General features: G+C 37.9%; 1 protein-coding gene and 1 pseudogene across 1 annotated transcript in view; one reads left to right on the forward strand and one right to left on the reverse strand.

Moving 5' to 3' along the window:
* Window positions 1–15,660, forward strand: part of LOC138308530 (solute carrier organic anion transporter family member 4A1-like) — a 41,402-nt gene extending 25,742 nt beyond the window's left edge. Inside the window, exons 5-11 of the mRNA XM_069249547.1 lie at window positions 1,214–1,393; window positions 2,449–2,538; window positions 3,248–3,452; window positions 4,564–4,723; window positions 5,210–5,376; window positions 6,707–6,771; window positions 11,394–15,660. Of these exons, the coding sequence (XP_069105648.1) occupies window positions 1,214–1,393; window positions 2,449–2,538; window positions 3,248–3,452; window positions 4,564–4,723; window positions 5,210–5,376; window positions 6,707–6,771; window positions 11,394–12,229 (1,703 nt within the window). The 3' untranslated portion in view covers window positions 12,230–15,660. The remainder of the gene's footprint in view (window positions 1–1,213; window positions 1,394–2,448; window positions 2,539–3,247; window positions 3,453–4,563; window positions 4,724–5,209; window positions 5,377–6,706; window positions 6,772–11,393) is intronic.
* A 693-nt stretch (window positions 15,661–16,353) lies between these two features.
* LOC138308531 (prolyl 4-hydroxylase subunit alpha-1-like) overlaps window positions 16,354–19,227 on the reverse strand; it is a 42,448-nt pseudogene continuing 39,574 nt past the window's right edge.

Below are 19,227 nucleotides of genomic sequence, written 5' to 3' on the forward strand. Positions count from 1 at the left end.
CTGTTCGTATCCTATTATGTAATCGTGTTCGTTTTGTATGTCTTGATAAACGGGCAGATGGCCTCGAAAATTTGACAATTTTGTTTTGTCATATTTACCATTTGAAGTAATTCGTATCCAACAGACTTACGTTTGATTGGATCCCGTGTCATCTGGAAAATCCTGTTGATATTACTTCTTTGACCCGTATTATATCACTATAATATTAGCGTTATATCACTATACTATTAGCGTTATATCACTATAATGTTAGTATTATATCACTTTCTTATATGACTGTGTGTTTTGCTCGCTCCTGATTGGCTGAAACTACACTTTCCCTCCACGATACAACACGATATCCACCAGAAAATTCCGAAACTATGCATTGTGACGTCATCCCAGGTTGATGTAAGATTCCAAAACCTTTCCAGGTCGTACCCAAATATAGATATCTTGCATTGTGACGTTACGTAAAATGACGTCACAATCAACTTCACAGGTTGATATAACTTAAGATTCCAACGGGTCCAGGTCGTACACAAAATATAGCGTAAAGGGGTTTTTTTCTCTTATCATATTAAAAATTATTTAACAGGATTACTGAGTATCGAGGAAGGGGGTTGCTTAATATGATGAAGAAGAAATACATGTGCATATACATGTAGTCAAATGGTTTACATTATGTAAATGCCGTATAATAAAACAGATAAAGACCTGTTTTCAGGTGGATACGTTGATTTATCGACAGTTATATAACCCGAGGCCAAATAATCCTCGGCCTTCGGCCTCGGATAATATCACTTCCTCAAGTTGATAAATCACAGTTTTTGGACTCTTGCATGAAAATTGTCTCCATAGTAATGGAGTGGACAACGAAATCATTATAGTTATAGTGATACATTTACAGAATGAGATGTTTACACAGTTCATTAAGCATCAACGTCCTCATCAACACAATAAAAGACAAATTCAAAAATATATTTCAAATAATAAAAATGAAAAAAAATGGGAAAAACAAATCAAGATATAATTGTACTTTGTCACACATTTACTTTATTAAGCCTTTTAAATCCATATTTATTATTATCATTTTCAAATAAGAAATGTGTACAAAGGAGGACGTCCTTAAATGGCCTTGGTTTTTTAATGATATTGAAAACTTATCATCGAAAATCAAGCTTAATATCTACACAAAAAGATTGATTAATTTCCTGCTGGTTTCATTACGTAGATTCAGCAAAATTCAAGCATGAAAAGGATAAGGAAGTCCACGCTAATGGCGAAATAGAGGACAATACCGAGGTCAGCACGAAAGGCAAGAAACTAGACGTGGGGCACCTGACTCGCTCACTCAAGGTCCTGTTCCTGAATCCTATGTTCGTGTGCATGTTGTTCGTCACGATTACAAGTGGTAGGTATGACGTCACACTTGTGATAAGCAAATTCTGATGACATAATTTATTCATGGAGCTAACGCATTATAGAATGATAATGCATTTTGTCCCCTGGATATATGTCGAAGGTATTTCCATGTGGTGGCGCTTTTTGTTAACAACACAGCAACCCTTTTTGAATAGTTTGATACCAATATGTATTGTTTGGATTCTACTTTCATTTGTATTATGATTCTATTTGATTGATTAGTTTCTAAGTTAGACAACCTTGATCAGATCCATGTATAGATTAATGTGGACCTACTGCGATTATATTTACATATTCACTGCAGTCCCACTATGAAACCTTACCAAGCGCAGTTATAGACTATGAACTGCAATCGCTTATTATGACGTCATTATCATTGTGACGTCACAATTGTTGTACCAGCGATCACAGAAAACGGTTGTTCAAATGGCTGTTCCATCTTGACGATAACGAATGATTAATTCATGATAGATATAAAATCCCATGGTATGTCAACATAAATTGTAACCAAATGTAAATATAAGCATTGAACGTCTTTCATATTGGCTATGAATGCCAACTGGACAGAGGTAAACTCAACATGAAGCGCTAGCGTGCGTTATTTAATTCGCTAATTTGCCTCTGTCCAGTTGGCATTTATATTGACTATGAATGTCATCTGAAAGACGTTCAATGCTAGCGCTTCATGTTGAGTTTTCCTCTGTCCAGTTTGAATTAATATTGGCTATGAATGCCAACTGAAAGATGTTCAATGCTGAAGTAAAGTATAATATGCATGTGTATTTCGTATTTTGCACATGAAACAGCACTAATTAAAGCCCTGAACTAAACTCTCTCCATTGACTGTTATTAGCACTGATGTGACTATTTCTAATTTCATCGGGTTATGAAATAAATTTTGTTTACAAACTTTCTGTCATACCCCAATGAAGTAAAAAAAATAGTGACATCATTGCTTAAATGTTAATATAGAAATCACGTTATACATATAACATAACTGAATTTATAAGTCTGTTATAGCCCTATGTTGCTTCTACTTTCTAGGATTCTTGTTGGCTGGCTTTGCAACATTTTTGCCAAAATTCTTTGAAATCCAATTTGGCTTATCTTCGTCGGCAGCCGCCCTCTATGTAGGTAAGTCTACTTCTGTGTAAATCGACGACAGGCGATATATATAACTGGATGTGACCATTTATACATTTTATTACATAATTTGTTTACACCAATCTATATTTGAGAAAATATAATATTTTTTAACTATTATCCCTACCGTTCAATAAGTTTTGTTATATTGCACAGTTCGAAGTTACATTGCACTCTTCCATGGAAACGTTATATTGCACGGTTCGAGATGTTATATTGAACGGCTTTAGGAACACTTCGTTGTTGTTGTCTAGTTATGTAGAAAACTTTCGAGGAATCGCGCGTAACAGTGAGTATGACGTCACATTAAGGTTAAAGCTCAACTTCACGCTAGCTTTTTAGATCTCGGATCGACAACGTCATGTAGACGTTTATCGAGTAGAGGACGGACACGACGAATGTATTTGATTAAAAGGTTGCATGCACGACCATCTATACATCATATGCAACCGGATGTGAACGTCTACATACATTATATATAACCGGATGTGAACGTCTACATACAATATATATAACAGGATGTGAACGTCTACATACATTATATATAACCGGATGTGAACGTCTACATACAATATATATAACCGGATGTGAACGCCTACATACATTATATATAACCGGATGTGAACGTCTACATACATTATATATAACCGGATGTGACCATTTATAGATTATATATATAACCGGATTTCTGTTATGACAGGTGCGTCTGCAATCTGCGCTGGAGCGGGTGGGACATTCTTAGGAGGGTATATAGTGGAGAGATTCAACCTACAAATCCGAGGAATCCTAAAGCTTAGTTTAGTATTACTCGGATTAGCTCTGCTCACATCCCTTATATTTATAGCAAATTGCTCCAGAGTTCCATTTGCCGGTATAAACGTGGCATACGGAGACATAACCAAAAGGTTTGTTCAATTAAAATCATAAATCTGTCTTCGTTTTCATGATTAGTTCAAGCTTTTGTTATAGTGGGCTATTCAAATCGACTTTTCTCCGTCCTTCCTTCTGTCCATTAACAAGTCTTGATATTGGTATTTCTCACAAAGTACTGAAAATATCTTTCTCAAATTCCACGTTTATGTTTCCCTATGACCTTAGATGTGTATATTATATTTTGGGACTGATCAGTCAGCAAGATTGCCGACAAGCAGCCGTCTTGGATTTTGGTAGTTGAAATGTGTTACCACTATTTCTCATAAAGAACTGAAGGGATCTGTCTCAAACATCATAATCATATATATATGTTCCCCTCGGACCCTAGTTGTGCATATGAACCAGATGGACCACAGGCAGCTATCTTGGATTTGTTATGTAAAGCAGAGCAAAGATCCCTCTTTCCATTGTCAGATCATTTTTGGTGGGTGCCAAGATCCCTGGAATCTCTTGTTTAATTAGATATAACCTTTTACATTCGTTCTTTTTTATGAAGTTTCTCTATTTTATTTGGAAGATGTTTACAGGGGTATATTTCCATTCTACTTTCAGTTTCCCGTTTAATCTATGTTAAATTAGATGGGCAATATCTGGCTATGAACTCCAATCTGGTCAAGCGTATGAATATTTAACGTTTCCGCCGCGTCACTGACAATGTATTCAATGTATACTTACGCCTATACATAACGGGCGCCATTCTATTAATCTTCCTTCCGGATGGGCTTCATATCAACTGTATGTCCAATCTGGTAACAGTTTATTGCTTAAATAAAAGGCAGAGATATCAAAATCCACATTCAATTAATTTGTTATAACAAAAACATCAATGTTGTTATCCACAACACATTTAACGCGTATTTTCTTTTTCTTTCACTAATATGATCATGGAAACTAGCAATTGCATGTTGAATCTTTTTTGAAGAAAGACAGTTTTTTGGAGAGAGCAAATAGAAAAATACCAAGGTTTTTACAGTTTAGATAATTATGTATATTTAATATGACATACCTGTCCCTGTTAAAGTGTCTTTGTTCTCTGTGACGTTCTATATTGTGTTACATAAGATATACTCGTTGCTGTTACAGTATCTTTGTGTTTTCCGGGACCTTTAAGAACGACAGCTGTCATTCTAGCTGTAACTGTGTCAGAGACAATCTTAATCCAGTTTGCGGTAAGGATGGTATCACATATTTCTCCCCGTGCTTCGCCGGATGTGGTATTGTTTCTCACAACACGGAACCCTGGGTAAATATTTGTGACATCTTCGCGATTACGAGGACACATATTAATGATTGGTCTGATTTATTTTTACTTATGAAATCAATTTTATATATGGTTCACTTACCTTATCCGATAAAGCCAGGTTTTAATTACTCTAAATCAAGAAGGCCACACAACCACAGCATTAAAATAAATAGGGTAAGATTGGTTATATTGCACTTTATAAATGTTTACAAGCCACATTTCAAAACAATCTATTTCTGAGATTAAAAATAGCATATTATAGAGCATTCCTGCTGCCCATCCTAAACCCATTGTGTTTGCCATATTAGATGTTTTAGGTGTAAATATGAAATACCGTTTTCATTTATCTCTATGAACTGTCCGGTGACTGTCCAATTTAACAACCCCACTGTACTGATTGATAATATTTACATAATTAACAATGAAAATTAGTAAATGGTCTATGACACAGAGAAAACACTAATGAACATGTTTTATACCACACAGGAATACAACAATTGCAGCTGTGTAGGTAACGTTGCCGGAAGTGTGGATGCTACTTTAGGCACGTGCGAGAGTTCCTGCCAGTACCTGCCTGTATATATGGTGTTTATTGTTCTCAACATGTTCTTCTCGTTCTGCATGACCATGCCTTCTCTCACCGCGTCGCTCAGGTAAGTATGCCAAAGTGGCGAGATATTTACAATCGCTCAGGTAAGTATGCCAAAGTGGCGAGATCTTTACAATCGCTCAGGTAAGTATGCCGAAGTGGCGAGATCTTTACAATCGCTCAGGTAAGTATGCCGAAGTGGCAAAATATTTACAATCGCTCAGGTAAGTATGCCGAAGTGGCGAGATCTTTACAATCGCTCAGGTAAGTATGCCGAAGTGGCAAAATATTTACAATCGCTCAGGTAAGTATGCCGAAGTGGCGAGATCTTTACAATCGCTCAGGTAAGTATGCCAAAGTGGCGAGATCTTTACAATCGCTCAGGTAAGTATGCCGAAGTGGCAAAATATTTACAATCGCTCAGGTAAGTATGCCGAAGTGGCGAGATCTTTACAATCGCTCAGGTAAGTATGCCAAAGTGGCGAGATCTTTACAATCGCTCAGGTAAGTATGCCGAAGTGGCAAAATATTTACAATCGCTCAGGTAAGTATGCCGAAGTGGCGAGATCTTTACAATCGCTCAGGTAAGTATGCCAAAGTGGCGAAATATTTACAATCGCTCAGGTAAGTATGCCGAAGTGGCGAGATCTTTACAATCGCTCAGGTAAGTATGCCAGAATGACGAGGTATTTACAGTCGCTCAGGTAAGTGTGCTAAAGTGACGAGATGTTTACAGTCGCTCAAGTAAGTATGCCAAAGTGACGAGATGTTTACAGTCGCTCAGGTAAATATGCCAAAGTGACGAGATATTTACAGTCGCTCAGAAAAGCATGCTAAGTGACGAGATATTTACCGCGTTCGTGTTATGTTGAAATATCTGCCCAGCAAATGCAGTATACGCACCAGTAAACAACAAAAAATAAAAATCATTCCTTATATTTACACTTGAACCGAATATTCCTTTCAAATTTTATGTTCCAAAAAAAACAAAACGTCATTTTTTCAACGTTATACGATTGATGTAACAGCCGGTCAATTGATGGAATCCCGGAACAGCTGACTCGGAACAGCTGACTCCATTTTGGCGGGAAATGTTGTCAAGTTCAGAAAGTACACAAAATATATTTCCACAATAAATTTCTCAAATATTTTATTTTCTGAAATATCATTTAAGATATTCTTTACATTCAAATTCTTTAATTGAAAAACTAATAATACAGAAACATATGTACCAAATCTGATGCGCATTAACACTAGTTGCGGAAGTTCGTGTTCCGGTGTATGTATTCTTGCGCGACAACCGATTGTGTTTACACAAGTGTAAACGATTTCTCAGTTGTTAAGGCTACATAGCATAGAAAAACTTAAGGCTAAAGATGTATTTTTTTATTTAGGTGTATTCCAACAAAACAACGAACGTTTGGCCTGGGTATACAATGGGTTATAGCCAAGTGCCTTGGTAAGTATGGATAGTTTAGATATAAGATGGATTGTACTCAAATGTACCATGGTCAGTCTGGGTATACAATGGGTTGTAATCAAGTGTATCATGGAGAGTCTGGGTATACAATGGGTTGTAGTCAAGTGTACCATGGAGAGTCTGGGTATACAATGGGTTGTAGTCAAGTGTACCATGGAGAGTCTGGGTATACAATGGGTTGTAGTCAAGTGTACCATGGAGAGTCTGGGTATACAATGGGTTGTAGTCAAGTGTATCATGGAGAGTCTGGGTATACAATGGGTTGTAATCAAGTGTATCATGGAGAGTCGGGGTATACAATGGGTTGTAATCAAGTGTACCATGTAGAGTCTGGGTATACAATGGGTTGTAATCAAGTGTATCATGGAGAGTCGGGGTATACAATGGGTTGTAGTCATGTGTACCATGGAGAGTCTGGGTATACAATGGGTTGTAGTCAAGTGTATCATGGATAGTGGGTATACAATGGGTTGTAATCAAGTGTATCATGGAGAGTCTGGGTATACAATGGGTTGTAATCAAGTGTATCATGGAGAGTGGGTATACAAATGGGTTGTAATCAAGTGTACCATGGAGAGTCTGGGTATACAATGGGTTGTAATCAAGTGTATCATGGAGAGTCTGGGTATACAATGGGTTGTAGTCAAGTGTATCATGGAGAGTCTGGGTATACAATGTTTTGTAATCAAGTGTATCATGGAGATCTGGGTATCAATGGGTTATAGTCAATGGTACATGGGTTGTAGTCAAGTGTACCATGGAGAGTCTGGGTATACAATGGGTTGTAGTCAAGTGTACCATGGAGAGTCTGGGTATACAATGGGTTGTAGTCAAGTGTACCATGGAGAGTCTGGGTATACAATGGGTTGTATAGTCAAGTGTACATGGAGAGTGGGTATACAATGGGTTGTAGTCAAGTGTATCATGGAGAGTCTGGGTATACAATGGGTTGTAGTCAAGTGTATCATGGAGAGTCTGGGTATACAATGGGTTGTAGTCAAGTGTATCATGGAGAGTCTGTGTATACAATGGGTTTGTAGTCAAGTGTATCATGGAGAGTCTGGGTATACAATGGGTTGTAGTCAAGTGTATCATGGAGAGTCTAGGTATACAATGGGTTGTAGTCAAGTGTACCATGGAGAGTCTGGGTATACAATGGGTTGTAGTCAAGTGTATCATGGAGAGTCTGGGTATACAATGGGTTGTAGTCAAGTGTACCATGGAGAGTCTGGGTATACAATGGGTTGTAGTCAAGTGTACCATGGAGAGTCTGGGTATACAATGGGTTGTAGTCAAGTGTACCATGGAGAGTCTGGGTATACAATGGGTTGTAGTCAAGTGTACCATGGAGAGTCTGGGTATACAATGGGTTGTAGTCAAGTGTACCATGGAGAGTCTGGGTATACAATGGGTTGTAGTCAAGTGTACCATGGAGAGTCTGGGTATACAATGGGTTGTAGTCAAGTGTACCATGGAGAGTCTGGGTATACAATGGGTTGTAGTCAAGTGTACCATGGAGAGTCTGGGTATACAATGGGTTGTAGTCAAGTGTATCATGGAGAGTCTGGGTATACAATGGGTTGTAGTCAAGTGTACCATGGAGAGTCTGGGTATACAATGGGTTGTAGTCAAGTGTATCATGGAGAGTCTGGGTATACAATGGGTTGTAGTCAAGTGTATCATGGAGAGTCTGGGTATACAATGGGTTGTAGTCAAGTGTATCATGGAGAGTCTGGGTATACAATGGGTTGTAGTCAAGTGTACCATGGAGAGTCTGGGTATACAATGGGTTGTAGTCAAGTGTATCATGGAGAGTCTGGGTATACAATGGGTTGTAGTCAAGTGTATCATGGAGAGTCTAGGTATACAATGGGTTGTAGTCAAGTGTATCATGGAGAGTCTGGGTATACAATGGGTTGTAGTCAAGTGTATCATGGAGAGTCTAGGTATACAATGGGTTGTAGTCAAGTGTACCATGGAGAGTCTGGGTATACAATGGGTTGTAGTCAAGTGTATCATGGAGAGTCTGGGTATACAATGGGTTGTAGTCAAGTGTATCATGGAGAGTTAGGGTATACAATGGGTTGTAGTCAAGTGTACCATGGAGAGTTGGGTATACAATGGGTTGTAGTCAAGTGTATCATGGAGAGTCTAGGGTATACAATGGGTTGTAGTCAAGTGTACCATGGAGAGTCTGGGTATACAATGGGTTGTAGTCAAGTGTATCATGGAGAGTCTGGGTATACAATGGGTTGTAGTCAAGTGTACCATGGAGAGTCTGGGTATACAATGGGTTGTAGTCAAGTGTATCATGGAGAGTCTGGGTATACAATGGGTTGTAGTCAAGTGTACCATGGAGAGTTGGGTATACAATGGGTTTAGTCAAGTGTATCATGGAGAGTCTGGGTATACAATGGGTTGTAGTCAAGTGTACCATGGAGAGTCTGGGTATACAATGGGTTGTAGTCAAGTGTATCATGGAGAGTCTGGGTATACAATGGGTTGTAGTCAAGTGTACCATGGAGAGTCTGGGTATACAATGGGTTGTAGTCAAGTGTATCATGGAGAGTCTGGGTATACAATGGGTTGTAGTCAAGTGTACCATGGAGAGTCTGGGTATACAATGGGTTGTAGTCAAGTGTATCATGGAGAGTCTGGGTATACAATGGGTTGTAGTCAAGTGTATCATGGAGAGTCTGGGTATACAATGGGTTGTAGTCAAGTGTATCATGGAGAGTCTGGGTATACAATGGGTTGTAGTCAAGTGTATCATGGAGAGTCTGGGTATACAATGGGTTGTAGTCAAGTGTATCATGGAGAGTTAGGGTATACAATGGGTTGTAGTCAAGTGTACCATGGAGAGTCTGGGTATACAATGGGTTGTAGTCAAGTGTACCATGGAGAGTCTGGGTATACAATGGGTTGTAGTCAAGTGTATCATGGAGAGTCTAGGTATACAATGGGTTGTAGTCAAGTGTACCATGGAGAGTCTAGGTATACAATGGGTTGTAGTCAAGTGTACCATGGAGAGTCTGGGTATACAATGGGTTGTAGTCAAGTGTATCATGGAGAGTCTGGGTATACAATGGGTTGTAGTCAAGTGTACCATGGAGAGTCTGGGTATACAATGGGTTGTAGTCAAGTGTATCATGGAGAGTCTGGGTATACAATGGGTTGTAGTCAAGTGTATCATGGAGAGTCTGGGTATACAATGGGTTGTAGTCAAGTGTATCATGGAGAGTCTGGGTATACAATGGGTTGTAGTCAAGTGTATCATGGAGAGTCTGGGTATACAATGGGTTGTAGTCAAGTGTATCATGGAGAGTCTGGGTATACAATGGGTTGTAGTCAAGTGTACCATGGAGAGTCTGGGTATACAATGGGTTGTAGTCAAGTGTATCATGGAGAGTCTGGGTATACAATGGGTTGTAATCAAGTGTACCATGGAGAGTCTGGGTATACAATGGGTTGTAATCAAGTGTTATCATGGAGAGTCTAGGTATACAATGGGTTGTAGTCAAGTGTATCATGGAGAGTCTGGGTATACAATGGGTTGTAGTCAAGTGTACCATGGAGAGTCTGGGTATACAATGGGTTTGTAGTCAAGTGTATCATGGAGAGTCTGGGTATACAATGGGTTGTAAGTCAAGTGTACCATGGAGAGTCTGGGTATACAATGGGTTGTAGTCAAGTGTATCATGGAGAGTCTGGGTATACAATGGGTTGTAGTCAAGTGTACATGGAGAGTCTGGGTATACAATGGGTTGTAGTCAAGTGTATCATGGAGAGTCTGGGTATACAATGGGTTGTAGTCAAGTGTACCATGGAGAGTCTGGGTATACAATGGGTTGTAGTCAAGTGTATCATGGAGAGTCTGGGTATACAATGGGTTGTAGTCAAGTGTATCATGGAGAGTCTGGGTATACAATGGGTTGTAGTCAAGTGTATCATGGAGAGTCTGGGTATACAATGGGTTGTAGTCAAGTGTATCATGGAGAGTCTGGGTATACAATGGGTTGTAGTCAAGTGTACCATGGAGAGTCTGGGTATACAATGGGTTGTAGTCAAGTGTACCATGGAGAGTCTGGGTATACAATGGGTTGTAGTCAAGTGTATCATGGAGAGTCTGGGTATACAATGGGTTGTAGTCAAGTGTATCATGGAGAGTCTGGGTATACAATGGGTTGTGTAGTCAAGTGTACGGAGAGGTATATACATGGAGAGTCTGGGTATACAATGGGTTGTAGTCAAGTGTACCGTGGAGAGTCTGGGTATACAATGGGTTGTAGTCAAGTGTACCATGGAGAGTCTGGGTATACAATGGGTTGTAGTCAAGTGTACCATGGAGAGTCTGGGTATACAATGGGTTGTAGTCAAGTGTACCATGGAGAGTTAGGGTAAACAATGTTTTGTAGTCAAGTGTACCATGGAGAGTCTGGGTATACAAAATTTATTATACATTAAATATAAAAAACTTATAATGGGACTTTAGTGTTTGTTGGTGTAACACCACATTTTCAGGGAAGATGACGTAATATTGAACACATTTAGAGAACCTTAAGGTAAAATCTTAGACGCTGGTTGATGTTTGATTGTTGCAGGCTTTATCCCCGGCCCCATCCTGTTCGGGAAGCTCATAGATATGGCCTGTGTATACTGGCAGGACGACTGTGGAGACGAGGGCTCGTGTATCCTCTACGACAACGAGACGTTAAGCTATCATTTCCTCGCTGTAACTGTCGTGGGCAGAGCCCTGTCTCTTCTCTTCCTTTTATTTGCCTTACTTGTATACAAATCACCGTCAGATACCGAAGATGATACTTGGAAAGGGAAAGTAGCTGACGACGGAAGTGACTTCAACAGCACACCGGATATAGACTCACGTAGTATAAATGGTGTTCGAATGAGACGATTGACGGAAAGGGAAATATTTAATGATCCGAACAACGCAAATGATGTTTCAGTTGATGTGGAGAAACAAAATAGAGTAATGATAGATGAAGATGAAAAATCCTCCATTTGTACCGATTATGAAAGTAATCAAACTGTTGATAGTGACAAACAGACTATCGACGAATCGAGTGCAGCAACCAATGAGATTGACAATGAAATATCAGATGCAACATCAGGCAATACCAAATCAATGCAAACTAGTATTTTATTGAATAATTTCTTTCAAAATGATGAAAGCTCAAAAGAAGACGTTGGATACCAGTCACAGGAAAGTGATAAATCCGATCAAATTTCTTTAGAAAATAACCAAGAGTCGCTCCAGAACAATGACGACAGCGACGATAACTCTGACGTCGACGATGTTGGAAAAATTCAAAGAGAAGCGACGATGAATATTGAGGATGTAGGGGATGCAGAAGACTTCTTCGAAAAATACAAAGATGTTGTGAAAAACGGTAATCTATGTGATGTAGAAGTGCTTTAGCAAACCTTTCAAAATAATCGTTTCTGAAAGAAGCTCTATATAAAGTCTGTGTTTATATAATACAGAGTTGTCTACCTTGTTTGATATGTGTCGATTGTGGCGTTATATATGTGTTTCTGACCGTAACGTTTTAGTTTTAGAGAGAAAAAATAGTATCGCTCACAAAAGAATGACGTCACCATCGATAACTATCCACGGAGACAGATATAATACAACACTTATTGGTAATAATCAACTATGTCTACCAGGGATGGTCAGTCATTTTCACAGCAGAACCTCTTAGGAATGCACTGCCTATGTTTGCTCACAGTTTAAGGGCTCTGTTCTTATGTCATATTTGATATATATTTACCGCATTTAAATCACTGTCAAAGTGGACTGTCACTCTGAAGTTACATCTGAAATATTGAAACTGTTACCTAGCTATTAGCCTGCTTGTTTGAAATATTTAAACTGTTACCTATATTTATTAGCCTGCTTGTTTGAAATATTTGAATTGTTACTTAGCTTTTGACCTAAAACAGTAAATCGACTGTGTGATAAAATTTCCCATCACAGTTAAAAGAACCCATCAATGATTGTAAATCGTGATATTAACTTGTCATTAAAAAGTTTATTGATAGTGGCATCATATGGCGGCTGATTTCGGCCATTGTCACTGTCGCATTGACGACAGCGCCATGTGACAATGTGCCAAGCGAAGAGCAATAATACGCCAAGAGAAGAGCGAGAGTGCGGCAAGCAAATAGCTACAGTTTGACAATGCGCCATGCGACAGAAACACACTGTAACATGGCTCATTGTCGTGCTATCGCATGCGCATTGTCGCACTTTCACACGATGTTTTTTAGCACTATCGCATTGTCGCATGGTCACATGGCGGGGTCGCCAATGCAACAGCGCGACATGGCCGAAATCAGCCATCATAGCATTTTCATGCAATGTTACCTTTGTTTTTCATTTCTTGTAATCTGAATAGAAGATGACTTGATATTAAACCTTAACAACCAACCAATCAGAGGACTGACCATGACATACAACCTACCAATCAGAGGACTGACCATAACATACAACCAACCAATCAGAGGACTGACCATGACATACAACCAACCAATCAGAGGACTGACCATGACATACAACCAACCAATCAGAGGACTGACCATGACATACAACCAACCAATCAGAGGACTGACCATGACATACAACCAACCAATCAGAGGACTGACCATGACATACAACCAACCAATCAGAGGACTGACCATGACATACAACCAACCAATCAGAGGACTGACCATGACATACAACCAACCAATCAGAGGACTGACCATAACATACAACCTACAACCAACCAATCAGAGGACTGACCATGACATACAACCAACCAATCAGAGGACTGACCATGACATACAACCAACCAATCAGAGGACTGACCATGACATACAACCAACCAATCAGAGGACTGACCATGACATACAACCAACCAATCAGAGGACTGACCATAACATACAACCAACCAATCAGAGGACTGACCATAACATACAACTTTCCAATCAGAATATCTACGTCTTCTCCGTCCATTGTAAAATACTTTTTTTTATATTAACCATTTATACTTTGCTGCCACTTCTTACTCTTAAAAGTCTCTGAACGATAAAACAGATAAAAAGTCTTAAATTGCTCAATAAGATTGTTGATGTGGTTCTATTCTTTATTTAATTCACAAAATGGCCTCATCATTCTAGGACGGTTAATCCATTGTCAGGGGTTATATGTTACCTCCTTAACTATTGGCTAAATTATAATGAAACTTGGCAGCAATGATGGAGATCTGCTGTAGATGTGAATGTGGGCTTTGTTTTGGTTTCAAATGTTTCAAGTTTGGTTTCATGGTAACCAGGTTATTAGTTCCCTGCCGGTTCCCGTCTGTCTGTCCTTATTTGGTTCCCAGATGATGACTTGAGAACGAATTGATGGATCAAACTTCACACAATGGTATACTATGGGAAAATACAGCTTGGGACTGAATTTGAGGTCAAAAGATCAATTACAAAGGTCACTGTTACTAAAAATAGATTGTTAAATTTTAGTTTCAGGATGATTACTTGAACATATCAATGGAATTTGTTCAAACTTACAATGATAACATGAGAGATAACACAACGTTGAATTGAATTTGGGGTCAAACGGTCAACTAGAAAGGTAACTGATACTGGAAATAGATTAGGTTCCGGACGATTACTTGAAAATATATCAACAAAATTTGTTCAAATTTCAAATAATGATAGAATAACTAAGCAATGATAACATGCCATAGATTAGAAAATGTAATTGACGGCAGGGGAACACTTTCTGTAAGCTTGGTATACAGTTTTCCATACTGGACAATGCGTCATAAGTTTTCTGGATAAAATTTGTTCTATAATGGTCAGTCATTGTAACATGTTGATGTCTATTATTTGACACATCATAGGCTTCAAAAACGGTTACCATAGAAACTTCTCATGATCTCGTAGATCTAGCGAGGGTATTACAGTTCTGTAGTTCGTAATTGGCTTACTGATTTAGTTTTGTTCTTCGTCATCACCGATGAATTAAGAAGTGATCTCAGATGAATGTGTGGTCCAGTGTTAAATAGCCGTCAGTTCACATTTAATGTTTGTTCGGTAGCGTGATTGATGTTGAATTGATGATTTTAATTGTGTGTTTGTGCAATCTGACTAAAATACATATCCTTGTTTTCACAAAATCTGTCACTTTCACGTTCTGGGCACTTTTTAAGTCAGCTGACAGTTTAAAGATGCTCCACTGCCGACAGAGAAAAATGGCATTCATCATTAGAACAATAATTGGTGTTTAATCTTGTATATATATGTCTAATTAACACAAAAAATAATATATTTTTTTGCCTTTGGTGCATGCGCAATCAGTACTTCATTCCATATGGAAAATAGTGCCACGGATTTTTTTCGGGATGCAATTAATTATTTTTTTTTTAATTTTCAACTTGAAGTAAAATTAGAAGCTCAAACTTTTCAATGGTGGTAATGGTGTAAAGTAAGTAACTTTTGTAACTGAAGAAAAATATGAAATCGTCTGCTCCCGTTTTTAATAGTGAAAAAATACCAATTGTCAGCGGTGGAGCATCTTTGACTTTAAAAGGAGTATATAGTCTATACCTCTCCTGAGTTTAACCTCCACGATGGCGGAGGTCGTAATTTGTTATGATAATCCGAAAGGTCAAGTACATGTTGCCAGATTACCGGGAGTAAGAATAATGATAGGTATTTTGATCAGTTTAATGTTTTCATTTACCTCTAAGTCATCATATCAAATATATCTGTGATATACACACGTGTTTATTATAGCGTATTTACATCTAATGATCTCTGTACACATAGCAGTAGTGCATTATTCAAAAATATAATGAAGATTCCGACATATTTGTTGTTGTTGTTGTTTTTCGTCAATAGAACACCAAAATACAACTGAGAGCAGGACTTGATTCTTCAGGTCAGATACCGATCAATTAACTTTTTCAGTTGACTTTATTTTAAAAATGGTATTTTAAATTTGATGAAAATTTTTCGAATATTTGCTTTCCACGTCATTTTTTACTAAACTCGTTTGTTGTTTTGGCCACGGTCAACTGATTGTCATTTTTAACTAAAGTGTATGTACAATACCTAGTCGTGAGCAAACCATTCAGTGACAAACAGAAATACCACTTAAAAACACATTACATGTAAACGAAAAATTTTAGTAGAAGATAACATCTTGTTCCATATGTATTTTTTCATAGCTTTACTGGAAAATACGGTCGATGGGCGGTTCTGCATTAAGCACCTTTGGTGACTTGACCCAGAACCATTTAATGACTTTTAGTGGGAGTGAATGAACAGTCAGTCAGTCACCCCTAACAGTGACATTCACCGGATCGACGTCATTTCTGTCGATACATTTCCATTTACATCTGATAAATACAAAATGAAATTTCAATTCAAACATAGCTTGTAACATATAAAGAATTACAAAAGGTTGGTTTGCGAGAATGAGATCTGAGTGCACGAGCACTTCTTTGTTTATTATCGTTAAGTTGAATAAATACAAAGTTACAAAGTTGACATGGATTCAAGATAATGTACGTTAACAAAAACCTCGTATATGTATATTAATTTTAGGTAACTACAGATGAAAACAAAACAATACAAAGTAATCAACTGATCAAATGTTTTCTAATTTAAAATGAGCCTTTTCTGTTGGGCCGCATAACGTCCGCAGGACTTGACCATGCTGTCGTATCCACTTGTTAGCCACTATAAAAACAAAATGATGAAATCTCTAATTCAAATATTATATATACTTTTACAATTCATACATTTAAGAATATATATCTAACAAAGTCTTGGATCAGTTTGAAAAACAACTCTTTTTTTCTGAATATGTTGGTTGAATTTGACCAATATAAGATAGATTTATCTATACACATACCATAAATGTATTCATGCATGAAAAGAGAACTTTAAAGGAGGTGTTGCATGACCGCCAATGATAAATGTATGCATCAAGCGGCGCTAAATACTTAGTCCATTATTTGTCACAGGTGAGTGAACACATGTGCAATACCTGAAATGGGATGTCCCATTACTCTAACAGGGTACGCAAGGTAGTGGGTAGTGTTATGATGGGTTTTAAGTTTTAGAGAGAAAAATGGGCAGGTTTTCGGAAATTATCCCTTACTTATTCCATGACTAGATCATTCCTAGAGTGCCACCTTTTATAAGACACACGCTCGATACCTACTCGTATCAAAAAAGACAAAATATCAATTATCTTAGTGTCAACAGTAACAGGTGATGCCATGTCTTAACGGTATCAAATAATTATATTTTCGTGCAATTTCCAGATTAACACTTATTTTTTCGTAAAAATAGTGCGATTTCATTTGAATAGTTTTTTAATTAACTGCTTTGATAATATTGACAAATTCCGAGTACCCTAGAATTTTAGCAATCAAAACTATCTTCATATATCTTAAATATATGTTGCATTTTGTGTTGAAACGTAGATACTCTTGCTTATCTTACATCTCACTGAAGCATGCTGCAAAAGTGATAGACGGCACTTGGTTTTATTAGTTTAACGTCCTATCAACAGTCAGTGTCATGTAAGGACGTGCCAGGTTTGTTGGTGGAGGAAAGCTGGAGTACCCGGAGAAAAACCACCGACAGCGGCCAGTACCTTGCGACTGCCCCACATAGAAAGACAACACACCCCTCGCGGTCACATTCAGGCAAGTCGTCCTATACCTTTTCTAAGCAGGAATGTAAACTACCATGTATGTAGGCTACAGTGTTACAGGGCCAGAGGACAGAACCAAGGTTCGAACGCTCAGCCCAATGCCAAAATGAGTCGGTGTCCGTGGCGCATTTAGGTATAATAAAGTAAGAAAGGTAATGTGATTGAGTTGATTGAAATCCTTCCGGAATATATTTTTTAGATAGAACCAGTTTCCCGTGATAATGGGTGAAGGATACAATGATTATTACATTAATGCCAATATTGTGTCTATTTCAAAACCCAACTTTAGCATTACATGTATGTGTTCCGGCTCACTTTTGATGGACAGGTAGAAATTTCGGAAAATATTATAAATACTATTTTTGATGATAATCGCAGCGGATCATTACAGTCTACTCTTGCAGTAAATTCAGCAATAGTTGCTTGTTCATTATATTAAGTCAAAAACAGAAGACGGGGCGGGGGGGTGGGTAGACGAAAATAAACGAAAACAAGAGGTCCACTGGCCTTAACGGTCTTGGTATATGATATATAAGCTGTCATCAGGACAAGTACTGATTCATCAATTTTTTTAAAGAGCTATTGACAAAGCCCTTTTAAACTCCCTAAAAACGTTATAGATGCTAGGGAGCATGTAGTCCCATCGAACATTATTGAATGTCTACTACAGTTATTGTGTGGACTATGTAAAACAGATTCATCATTACAAAGGGCAATAACTCTGTAGGTTACTGTCAGACAATTTCATGTTAAAACACTTCCAAGATAGTTGATTGCCTACAAAGTTTTATTAAGTTATATTTACATGTACATTACCACTGCACGGTACCTATATTTTGCTACTAAGCCCAATCTATGTTAATTTTACTGTTGTATGAACTCGTTCGTAATCTTGTTATTACTGTACTGTAGACAAAGGTTCGTGAAACTCAGTGAATATTTACTTACCCACGTAATTACAAATATATGCATACAAACTCTCATTATACTGGGTAACTATTTACAAGGTATCGTTTTCACAAGGTCCATTAGTAAGTATCATTTCAAAGGGCAACAACTCTGTCAGTCACAGACATATCAAATGGATTTTCAAACTCCTCTGGGATCTTTAAAATGTTAGTCTAAATACATTTTTATTTTGCTCGGTTTATATGTACTCAAGTTATCGTGTTTTTGAGTTCCAAAATAAGTATTAGTGCAAAGAGCAATAACTAATTTACAGTCGAATCAAACCGATTTTCAAACTCGTCTGGGATCTTACCAACGTTAGTCTATATATAATGTTTCACAAGGTCCATTAATAAGTATTATTCAAAAGGTGACAACTCCGTCAGTCACATACATTTCAAGTGGATTTTCAAACTCCTCTGAGATCTTAGGATACTCGGGATATTTACCTACGATTTGTGATAAAATGTTATCAGATACAGCCAAGTGTGATTTGTCGTTATGAAGGCAATCTTATGATTTCAGTGGCAACACAAGCGCGATACGTGAAGGTATAAGTGATATCTCGATGACTTATATCTGATAAAAGGTCCAAAGGGCTTAAAAGTTACCATTGTCAATGTAGGTGGCGGTGAGGTCATTATAATAGTCCTATCGGGTGTACAGTATTATAGACATATTTGTATTAATGAAATTAACTAATTTGAATTAAAAAAAAATATATAAAAAAAAATACCATTGGCTCGTCGTAT

The sequence above is a fragment of the Argopecten irradians genome, chromosome 15 (assembly GCF_041381155.1).
Source record: "Argopecten irradians isolate NY chromosome 15, Ai_NY, whole genome shotgun sequence".
NCBI classification, from domain to species: domain Eukaryota; kingdom Metazoa; phylum Mollusca; class Bivalvia; order Pectinida; family Pectinidae; genus Argopecten; species Argopecten irradians.